The 12,628-nt window shown below is 35.0% G+C and overlaps 1 protein-coding gene across 1 annotated transcript; it reads right to left on the bottom strand.

Annotated features, from left to right (window-relative positions):
- Window positions 1–2,884: 2,884 nt before the first annotated feature.
- Window positions 2,885–12,074, bottom strand: Smp_162150 (hypothetical protein; the record flags this gene model as incomplete). Its single annotated transcript, XM_018791794.1, has 6 exons — window positions 2,885–3,667; window positions 3,779–4,153; window positions 6,705–6,763; window positions 6,911–7,768; window positions 7,829–7,917; window positions 11,785–12,074. The coding sequence occupies 6 exons, from the start codon at window positions 12,072–12,074 to the stop codon at window positions 3,437–3,439; spliced, it is 1,902 nt and encodes a 633-aa protein (XP_018645113.1). The 3' UTR covers window positions 2,885–3,436.
- Window positions 12,075–12,628: the final 554 nt, after the last annotated feature.

Genomic DNA, 12,628 nt, shown 5'->3' with positions numbered 1-12,628 from the left:
TCTCTACTAGTGTTGTGAACAAAACACCGTTTGGGGACAATCGAATGTATTTAAGCACAAAATTACAGACTATCTTACTGAATTCTGATAACCATACAGTCAACAATTCATTTGCAAATTATCAATCAATTGTCTCAATCTTCAGTGTCTTCTAGAAATATCAGTTCATCTTCTCTAATCTCATTGTTTGTACATTTTCCTGCAAATTGCGCTTCATTTCAGTTCTTTTCTTATCGGTCTTCTGCCAAAATACATTCTATGTCTGACCATCATCATATACTACTTATGAGGATATAAGTAGACCACACTACAGCACTTCTGTTTTATTCTATGTTTATAGCGATCATAGTGTATTCAATGTAATGAATTATGTAGATTGTTCTATCTAGAATGACTGAACTGTGATAATCAACAAGTTAGCTAAAGAACGCTTGGGACTCTTCAAATTCCCTCCTTGGAGATGACTCTCATAATTAAGAAACGGTTGCTAAATTATATTATATATGTAGAGTATTCATATAGCGCATTGAATTATTCAAAATTTATTAACGACTTCCTATATTCTGAAGTTAGAATATCTTTACTATAGAAACTCATACAAGTTAGATAATTGTATATATGTATTGTATTGTAAATACCTTTAACAACGTCTGTTCATAGTTTTAACAATATCTGCATCCAGGACTTAGTAAACGGTGAAAGGGATAGGATTACAAAACAATCACAAAAATACTGAAATCTCCACAGAACCCCTTCTGATCTATAATGAGCTGCTCACTAGTGATGTTTCCTTAAGTTCTAGTGGGAAACAGTGACTAGTGGAGTTCAACCACGTCTGTTGTAGAGATATCAACTCAATAAAGACAATTGGTGAACGGTTGCTCAAACATCGTGGATTGGCTGAAATTAGACATTAACACCGTTGGATGTCGTCTCAGTGGTTTATCGGTTAAGTGCTCTGGCGCGAGACTGGTAGGTCCTGGGTTCGAATCTTGCGAGTGTGGGATCGTGGATGCGCACTGCAGAGGAGTCCCATAATAAGACGAAACGGCCGTCCAGGTTTTCCATGGTGGTCTAGCTTCAATTGACTCATGATTTCAACTATGAAAAAACTATTCGATACGTTCATAATGACATAGTTTGATTATAAGTTAAAACAGACTTACACCTGTTATCCCTCATGAAAGAGCGTGGGCTGCCCATCAACAGAAACACAGACTAATTCTTATCGAATAGTAAAACAGGGTCAGTCAGCTACAACGTAGGACCAAGCACATTTATGCATAGGTCCAAGTTGCCATAACTCGTTAGCACAACAAGATCGACACCAGATTCGTAGAAGTAGTTAATTTAGTGGTGGTAAGATATAAAAGATAGGTTATGCATAAGGATATAGTATAGGAAGGATGAAAGTTATGAAGCAATATTAATCTAAAGGTTTAAGGGAAGATAAAAAGTTTATACACCTACGCCATTGTGATCGATTCTGAGTCATGTCACCTAGAGTCTCCAACCATTGGTTACGATAGTCACGCGGACCCCAACCAAGTAGTCTACGTCTGCCAACATGGCTCAGACTAGAAGTTATTGACTTCAAACAATAATGCCATGTTTTGTTTTGTCTGCCCCTAACTCTCTTCCAACCATTGCCAATACTAGTCAGCCTTGCGCGTCTTGGTAATCCGTGTTCAGGCATACGTAACACATAGCCCAACCATCTCGGTCGATGAAGATTCATGACCTCATCAACTGATTTACCATCATTCCCTAATACCCTATGTCTAACTTCACTATTACTTACTCGGTGATCCCAGCAGATAATCTCTAACTGTAATAGAGTTATTCAATAAAGCTTATCTATATTACCTAGAATTACGTGTGAACACATCAAGAAAAATCATCTTATTCTGATTGATTGACTGGATTATATAATATATAATTACATCAGTATTTACAAATAGAAGAAAAAGAAAGAAAAATTCCAGTAAATATCCAATAATTCATCGAAAAGAAAAACAAAACTCCAAAGAATAAATAAATAAACAGCAACAACAACAACTCCTCACCTAATCAATTCAAAGTTCACTCGTTTCAATGCTGTTTCATTTTTAAAAAAAAAGGAGGGGGGGGAATTGAATAAATTGAACCACATCAATATGTTCGTAAATAGATGGGTATATTTTATTAAAAAAAAAAGAAAAATGTAAATAAACAGAAATAAAGTAAACTGGCAAATTTTCAAATGTTACCCCCCACCACCACAACTAGCCGTAGTGATTAAAAAAAGGAATTAATAAGCATATTCGTAATAATGTATGTACGTGTGTGTGTGTGTGTATGTGGGCATCAGCTCAACAACTATATAAATATTTCAATTTAAAGAAAAACATATTTACCTAAGCCAAAAATAGCAATACAAATCAAGGAATAAATATGTAATTCTATATAGTTATATATATATAAAAACCATAATACTTTAACAGTAAGATAAATACTCATAGACACATACACACCCATAGAGATAATAGAAACCAACTGGCGCCAGGAGATGTTGGGTGTGTGTGTGTGTATGTGGATCTAGTATAAAGCCGATAGAAATTTTGACTGTTTTCTTCTTGATTAACATGTAAAGGAGAACTTTTTTTTTATAAAAAAGAGAATTGCATCATACAGATATAAAAACAAAATTTTTAAATCCTAATCAGTAAAAAAAAAAAAGAAAAAGGTAAACAAACAAACAGAATAAAGAACTATTCTCATGAATAACATTGAACATTGATTTTGTAACCATTTTTTGAAAAGAAATAGAAATATAAACTAACTCCAGGAAGTTAAAAAAAAAACACAAAGTTCAGCGAATAGAATGAATTCAACTTGAAGTTCTATATTCATGTATATCATATGAAGGAACTTTAACAACAACAACAACAACAAAATATCAAATAACTAATCTTACCTAAGGAAATAATGAAGAATATTTGAACATTACCATGGTGATTACATAACTCCGCCTGTAGCTCCTACGAGGGCTACTGCCGGTCCCAAGCCCGGGTAAAGGAGGAGGGTTGGGTATGGGGTTAGCGACCCCATCCCGTAGAAAATCAACTGGCCAAAATAAACGCTAACCATGGTGATTACATAACTTGTTAGTGATTAGATGATTTATTGCTTTCATTTATATTTACATTCTTTAAAATAATATTCTCTTTTTGTTCCTTCAATTATGTTTCAATATTGTAAACAGTTACTAAGTTGATCAAGAAGAAGAAAATGATAAGATGGAATCCATTTTTGGTCCCATTACGAGGGGGGGCAAGAAATTGTTAGGGATGATTTTCTAAAAAAATTTTTTTAAATAGTCATTATAAAAGAGGGGGGGATAATAAGCTAGAAATGCTAATTTTAGATAGAAATCAATATCTTAGTTGTATTTTTGTTAAGATGATGAATTGTAACTAGGTGGTGGTTGTTCACCATTAATAATCAATGAACGGGGTATAGTTGATGATAATGTATAATCTATATGATCTAATGTATTATCATTAGGTAAATATTGATTATCTAATGCACCAACTGATGCGGCCATCTCTAAACGTGTTGCTTCAGCATCTTCTTCAGATAAACTATTTAACATACCTAATGTATTATTATTTTCTATAATTCCATTCTGTTGTTCATTATGATTCATAGCAGTAGTAGTAGTAGTAGTAGTAGTTGACGATGGTAATATAATTAATTCATTGTTATCGTTAACGGATAAAATTAATGATTGACGTACCTCTGGCATCGTTTTTAAATGAGATGAACTAATTCTTGATTCTTGACATTTATCATTGAAATTTGAAGTAGTAGGATTACCACCGGCAACATTGCTAGAACTAGTAGTATAACCTTTACTAAATAATGGATGATGATCCATATAGAGTAGCATAGATGTATTTGAAGGGTTACGTTTTACACCTAACTGTTTTGTACGATTATGTTTGATGCTATAATTAGGATTGTTATGGAAAAAAGAAGAACCAGGAGGTGGATAATAATAACCATTAGATGGTGTTGTACTACGTTGTTTATAAAACTTCCAATTACGTAATAATTGTACAGCACTTGTTGCAAATACATCTGAATGGTCAATATTTTGTCTATCAATTGACTAGATATAAGAAAAATAATAAAAAAAAATACAAATATAATTGAGTATTTTATCAATTTATTTAAACACATAAATAGTGGTACAAGGGGGCATCAAATATATATGCGCCGCATAAATTTGATTTGTATGAGGGCTGTGACACCGCCCAGGTGCCCAAACTGAAGCGCCGGATATTCACTTTTCATTCTTTCAATTTCGTGAACAACACCCCCGCCACGAGAAGGCAGTGAGTAGGACTTTTCTGACAGAGGCTATATACGCGTGGCCATGTGAGAGCATTTCGAGAGGGAGAGCAGACTCTCCCCTCTCTTGGCCGTACCAGGGCATTTGGGAGCATTTTTATCAATAACAGAATTTTTATATGCTATAACACATTAACGTTAAGAAGCACACGTTTGTGCATTTAGCTTTGAGGCAATATTATCTACATAAGGGTTAATGATACTATCCTCCTGTTCGGACTTAAGTGAATGTCAGCGTCCGGACTTACAATATGATAGTCGAGGAATCTTAACACCAACGATGACCACTTTAATTCTATGTCAATGGAGCGAATTTGAATAACAAATCCTAATATTACCCAATTAGTATAATGTATATGATATATTTATCGATTGATATAGACAAAAACTAAAACGGACACGCTAAGTATGTGACAATATCACTAACATGTTGAATCAAAAACATAGCAACTACTTCCTAATACGACAGTACGAATGGTCCATTTCAATGAAATCTTTAGTTTGTTGGTATAGTAGGAACCTAGAAACAATATTGGTAGATGCAAGCTACCTTACTTACTTACGCTTATTACCCCTCGTGGAGGAGCATAGGCCGCCGACCAGCATTCTCCATCCAACCCTGTCCTGGGCAGTTCTTTCCAGTTAACATTCATCCTTTTCATATCTGCTTCTATTTCCCGGCGTAATGTGTTCTTTGGCCTTCCTCTTTTCCGCTTCCCTTCCGGATTCCAAGTTAGGGCTTGCCCCGTGATGCAGTTTGGTGATTTCTTCAATGTATGTCCTCTTCACTTCCAACGTCTTTTTCTAATTTCCTCTTCAGCTGGAAGCTGGTTTGTCCTCTCCCATAAAACGATGGTGCTGATAGTATCCGGTCAGTGAATGTTGAGTATTTTGCGTAGACAACTGTTTATAAATACTTGCACTTTATTAACGACGGATGTAGTAGTTCTCAAAGTTTCAGCTCCGTAGAGTAGGAATGTCTTGACGTTCATATTGAAGGTTCTCACTTTGAAGTTAGTTGACAGTTGTTTTAAGTTCCATATGTTCTTCAATTGTAGAAATGCTGTCCCTGCTTCGCCAATCCTTACCTTTACATCTGCATCAATGTTTATCAATGACGCTTCCCAGGTACGTGAATGTTTCCACCTCTTGCAGAGTTTCGCCAACAAGTGTGACTGGGTTGGTGTTCTCCGTGTTGTATTTGAGAATCTTGCTTTTTCCTTTGTGGATGTTGAGGCCTATGCGACAAGCTACCTAGTTATTATTATAATTATGAGCTTGATTCATTACTATATTTTCGGTACGATATAGAATTCTCAGCACAGAGTATTTAAGCAATTTTGCGTTTCTTTCATATGAACAAAGAAACTATGACAAACTACGGAAGCTATTTTTGGGCACCTTATTTAATTTAATCCAAAGCTTGTAAAACAGTAACATTTATTTTTGTCCCTAGTCTATTCTGCAGATTCATAAGCTTTCGTGGCTTCGACATGTCCTACGAATGTCGTCCCAGAGAATTCCACATCGTGCATTATCTGCCGACGACGCTGGAACTGGTTGGAAAAAGCGAAGCGATGGTCAGTGTAGGACATGGTGTCGTGGTATGAAAGAAGGCTGTACAGGACTGGCTTCTGTTGGTCCTTCATGATCCCCTGGTTAGGGTCCTAGAGATGGTGCGACACGGTGGCTATAGAAGTTATCAGATATGTTTAGAAGAGAACCCAGAGACGATCCTGCAGTAACTTTATTTTACTTTCTTCATAAAAAATGAACGTAACTTCTTTAACTGGAAAAATCCTTTCTGGTTGTACTTTTTCTAACTGAACTGCCTCTCCCATTATTATTATTTTATTATCATACACTAATTTTTGTTCGTTATTGTTCTCCTTCTTCTTATACACACTTTACATTCTCATTCTTATTGTGTGATGCATATGTATTTTGTGCCCCTTTGTACCAATACTTGTATGCTCAAATAGAAATAAAATAAGATGGTGGTTGGAGGTGGTCAACGGGAAACCCTGGACCCGTGTTTCGTGCTACTTGGCACTTGTCAGCAAGGTGTACCTGTAATCTTGAGGGAACTGATGCTCCCTGATGGATTCGATCCCATGTCACTCAGCTTCACAGTCAGAGACGTTACTATTGAGCTATTAGGGCCGCGACCGACCTCCTCTAGGACTGAGATGTAATCACAATTGACTGATCACTGGGTGGTGATCTATTTCATGCGTGTCAAATCCTTCTTAATGCTGATCGAATGGTATCGATCAAATCGAAAGAAGAAAAATTTGAAAAAAACTTACATGAAGTAACTCATTTTTATCATCTTGCATACATAAACTAAGTTCTGTTGAATTATCATCTAAAAATTGTTGTTGATTTGTTAATTTATTAATAATAGCCTGTTGAGAATTACATTGTTGACTATCAGATTGATGATGATGATGTAATAAACCATGTAATGATGATGATGATGATAAATGATTATGTAAATCTAATAAAAAGGAACTATTCGGTAAATCTTCTGGTAAAATTCTTAATAATTCATTATCACAATGATCTTTATTATGATGCTCATGTTGATGATGATGATTTAAATATAATTTTCGACGATTATGTAATTCTTTATTATTTTTACATTTTTCATTTTGACTACTTAAATTATTATCAGTAGTTAAATTATTTAAATGAATATTTTTTCGTTGATTACACATAACTGATAAACTAAATGTAATAATAAATAAAATAGCTAAAAATGTAATAAATATTGCTAATAATAATGAACCAGTTATCCATATTATATGTAAATGATTATATAATGAATATTTATTTGAATAGAATGAATGAAATGATTTTAGAATTGACTTATTATCACCATTATTCAATGGATCATCCGATGATGATGTTGTTGAACTAGTTCTATTCAATAATATTGGATAACCATATGTATTCAAATGTAAAATTTGTATAGAATGATTAGATTGTTTATTATTATTACTTATCCAAATCAATTTACTTTGACATTTGGATTTTAATAATTGTCTATTCTGATGTGTATATAAAATAATATCATCAATACATACATTATTTGTAGTCAAAATCGATAAAAATTGTGTAGTATCCATAGCAACCCAATGATCTGATTGTTCTATAAGTGTATCATGAAAGTTTTGAGAAGTTTCAACATTGTTGTCTTCCATATATTGATTGTAATAATGATTCGTTTGATTATAAAGAGGAGGAGGAGTATTAAGATCAGTAGTAGGGATAGTAGTAGGATATATAGGCATTGAAACATTAATCCATACATCATATGGTAAAGTATTATTTACTAAATCAGATATTTCTTGACGTAATATTGACCAATCTATTCTAGATGATGTTGTTGACAGTGATGATGATGATGATATCTCATCATTTTCGTTACGATCATCATCACTATCATAATCTTCATGATATACATTTCTAAACGATTCGTCAATAGTAAGCACATTTCGAATGGTTTGTTTGTTTGAACTAAAGATGGAAAATTTCAAAAATAAATATATATCATGAATTTATGTTATAACTAATTAAGTCTAAATGAATGGTAACAGTCAGTCAGTCAGCTACAACGTAGGACCAGGCACAGTTATGCATCGGTCCAAGTTGCAATACCTCATTAGCACAACAAGAAGAACACCGGATTCATAGAAGTAGTTCATTTAGTGGTTGTAGTATATAAAAGAACGATTGTATAAAAGGATATAGTATAGTAGTATATATAGGAAGAGAGACAGATATGAAACAATTTTAATCTCAAGGTTTAAGGGAGGATACAGAGTGTATACACCTGCGCCATTGTGATCGATTCTCAGCCATGTCACCCAGAGTCTCCAACCATTGGTTACGATAGTCACGCGGACCCCAACCAAGTATTCTGCATCTGCCAACATGGCTTAGACTAAACGTTAGTGACTTCAAGCTCTGATGCCACGTTTTGGTTTGGCCGCCCCTAACTTTTTCCAACCATTGCCAATACTAGTCAGCATAGTGCGTCGTGGTAACTGTCACGATTAATTTGTGGGCTATTATTATACTATATATTCTTATTGTTTAACTATTAAGTAACTAAATTTTTAATATATTGACATTCCTTTTATCATAAGCTTTTATTTGACTCATTAACTACTGTTATACGATTTACTATTCCCAATCTATTCGCTCCAGTCTCTTATACTCACAGCCATTTTCGGCTTGATCTTTTATAATTGTCATACTTCATTCTGTGGTTTGATGAGGTCTGGTTTGCTTATATATAAACCACTTCTGTTTGCAATATATTATTCATATATTAGAGGTTGATTATTGTGTTCTGGACTGAACCGGCAGGGCAAGGTGAGAAGCTACTGAATGAAGGATCAATAAGGATTTAGAGTTAACTCCAGGGTATTTGGTGTTCGTTGGAGTGACATTAGTTACCTCAACGAAAAGGTTATAGAAATCGATATTCCGATCGGTGATTTTGTCACGTGATATTACACAGGGCCATGATTATGTAGTAACATGAATCTAATCTACATATCGATCAGGTTATATGTTGATGATAACTAATTATATACATTCTAATTGGTTCCAGATGCGATTCTTCATAACAACTGCAGAATGAAATGAAGGAGTAGGGATTAAGCTAATGAATGATAAGACTTTAGGGAGGAGAAGATATGATATGAACTAACACAACTAAATGCGAGTAAATTTCAGCCACACTACAAGTTATCCAGCAGCTATTTATATGATTTAAACCAAATGTTAAAAACCTTTTGAACTGGTGTCTTGACTTGGTCTGTGAGCTACCAATCATTTTTCAGCTTATGTTTACGGAGATAAATCGGGATAAGCGATTTTTTCTTGGCCTACCTTCTGTCATGTTTGTGTTCCAAGTATCCAAGTCAATGAAATTTCAATGGCTTACTACCTCCACATCACTTAACTATGTTGCTTAAGTTTTATACGAAATGCACCAACATATATTTGGAATATCTAAGAACAGTACGCTATCTCACTAAACGTAGAATAAATGTATTATCGAGAACTGGTCAATGTTAATAAAAACAACTAAGCTGAGCGGAAGAACAACTAATAGGAACTCACGTTCAAATACAGCACTCAGTTATACATCCAATCTTCAAGAGATTGATGCTTCCGCTGGGTTTCAAAAACACTTAATCCACATCCACAATCTCAGATATAACTATTGCGATAGTTAAGTAACAACTAGCCCAAAATGCAGAGTCTTCTGTTGGAACTCAGCAATAATGCCAGGATGTTTGGGATGCGTTTCTCCCCATCCAAATGTAAATTGTTACTACAGGACTGGCCTGCGTCAACACCCGAACTAAGGATAGGGAGTGAAGTAGTCGAACGCGTGGACAACTTCACTTATCTTGGAAGTCTGATCAGTCCTAATAGCTTGGTGTCTGACGAAATCTCAACACGGATTCAAAAAGCTCGTTTGGCTTTTGCCAACTTACGTCACCTATGGCGAAGACGAGATATCCGTCTATCAATTAAGGGACGAGTATACTGCGCAGCAGTTCGCTCTGTTCTACTTTACGGCTGTGAAATATGGCCATTAAGAGTAGAAGATACTTGTAGGTTACTAGTATTTGACCACAGATGTCTTAGAAATATTGCTCGCATCTGCTGGGATAACCGGGTAAGTAATAGTGAAGTTAGACGCAGGGTATTAGGGAATGATGGTAAATCAGTTGATGAGGTCATGAATCTTCATCGACCGAGATGGTTGGGCTATGTGTTACGTATGCCTGAACACCGATTACCAAGACGCGCAAGGCTGACTAGTATTGGCAATGGTTGGAAGAGAGTTAGGGGCAGACAAAACAAAACATGGCATTATTGTTTGAAGTCAATAACTTCTAGTCTGAGCCATGTTGGCAGACGTAGACTACTTGGTTGGGGTCCGCGTGACTATCGTAACCAATGGTTGGAGACTCTAGGTGACATGACTCAGAATCGATCACAATGGCGTAGGTGTATAAACTTTTTATCTTCCCTTAAACCTTTAGATTAATATTGCTTCATAACTTTCTTCCTTCCTATACTATATCCTTATACATAACCTATCTTTTATATCTTACCACCACTAAATTAACTACTTCTATGAATCTGGTGTTCATCTTGTTGTGCTAACGAGTTATGGCAACATGGACCGATGCATAAATATGCCTGGTCTTACGTTGTAGCTGACTAACTGACAATATCATACTTGTGTATTACATAAGACTGATTTAATTTTTTATAAATTTAGTTGCGTTATAACCACTAGTGACATAAAATAAACGTAATATATCTGAAATGAAAGATCAAATCAACATTATAATGAATAAAGTAAAGGTTCATAAAAATTTGAAAGTTTCCTTTGAGGAGTCTAGAAATATCCATCGTCAAAGTCTTTGGAAGCATCGAGAACACTAGGAAATATTTTGTCCAATCGTCGTCGAATAAAAGCTCCTTACAAGCATCTAGGAAAAATGAAGAGTCATGAGTCACCTTTTTATTGAAATAATAAATTGTATCGTTTCTATATTTAGTTGGTTTCCAGAAATTTCTAGAAGAACAAGATCGTCTAATTCTATAAATACACTTGACTCTGTTGTACATGAATAGCTCTTAGTCACAATTCATACTATTCCTCTCTCTTACAAATTGAAGGGTACTAATAGTATATGGTTATTTAGAGAGAGGCTATGAAGTCAGTAACAAGTGTCCCAATAGTAGACGACGTAGTGAAACTTCATCAGTTAAGATGGCTGGGACATGTGTTACGTTTGCCCAACCACCGACTGCCCCGACGTGCAATGTTTTATGGTGTAGACGTAGGTTGGAAGAAAGCTAGGGGCGGCCAGACTAAAACGTGTTAGTAGGTGTAGACTACCTGGTTGGGATCCGCGAGATGATAGCAATCGATGGTTAGAGACCTTGAATGACATGGTTCAAAATCGTTTGCAATGGCGAAGGTGCATCCACTCTTTGTGTTCTACCAAATTCTAATCTTGTGAATTCTTCATGTCCCCTTCTTTTTTCTCTTTCCAAATTTATTTCACTAGATTATATTCCTTGAATAACATTTTCAAACCCTAAGCTTTCACATTATTGCTTATACTCTTACTACTTCTACTACTATGAGATTTGAATCGACAACTACATCTCTGTGCAAAAGTGGTATAGCAATTCGAACTGGTGTATGTATGTACGTAGGAAGTTCTACGTTGTGACTGACTGACTGAATAGACTTGTCATCTCCTAAAACAGATATAACCCAAAGAAGTCTCATTATTGACTATATATAAAGCATATATTTAAAAAGGAACAAAGACTTACCCCAAACTTAGAATAACTTGACTACTTAATCTATTATTATCATTATTATTAGATAGAAATTGTATTTTTAATTGTAAACAAGCTATTGGATATAATTTAGAAAATGTATATAATTGTTTTAATGTATCAGTATTATTAGATTGTTTTAATGAATGATAAATAATGGATCGTTTTTGTTTGATTATCCTTGATGATAATTGTGACTGACTTGAACTAGTACCAGTTACATCTTCTGGTGCATTAGGTTTATGTATTATATAATATGTAGGCCAATGAATTGGTAATTTCATATATGAATATTGAGTATTATTATTGTTATTAGTAGTAGTAGTAGTAGTAGAACATGGGAAATAATTGGTGGTTGGAATAATAACAGATGGAAATTGAAAATATTGATTTGATGTTTTAGCCTATAATTTGAGAAAAAAAAAGGATTAATTCAGATTATCTTAGTGGTCTTGAGTGCTGTTAGAGGTATGAGGGCAGTTATCACTTTCCGTTTGCTCACACCGTAGAAGGGTTCTTCTAGAGGTACCTGAAAATGAAATTCGGTTAGAAGTGGTCTTAATGACTTGAGAGCATGTCCGCATTGCCCAAGGGACAACTACTTGAGGTCGGTCACACATAACCTTTTCGTGGGTAGTTTTTGTGTTGGGATCTTACCGCTGGAGACGGCTATCTGTGGGATAAGGAGAGGTGTACATTTTTAGGGTCAACCTTTTCTAACCCCACCCCTCCTTATGGGAGGGCAGAATCGACGTTATGCTGGTTGTCTGAAGGAAACACTTTACTGCCGTCACACCTCTGTACAGTCAGCAGTACGACTTCGCCTTCGGACCTTGGG

Source organism: Schistosoma mansoni, assembly GCF_000237925.1.
Source record: "Schistosoma mansoni, WGS project CABG00000000 data, chromosome 1 unplaced supercontig 0076, strain Puerto Rico, whole genome shotgun sequence".
Lineage (NCBI taxonomy): Eukaryota > Metazoa > Platyhelminthes > Trematoda > Strigeidida > Schistosomatidae > Schistosoma > Schistosoma mansoni.
Note: the sequence above shows the minus strand (reverse complement) of the source record. Positions and strands in the feature narration are given on the sequence as shown.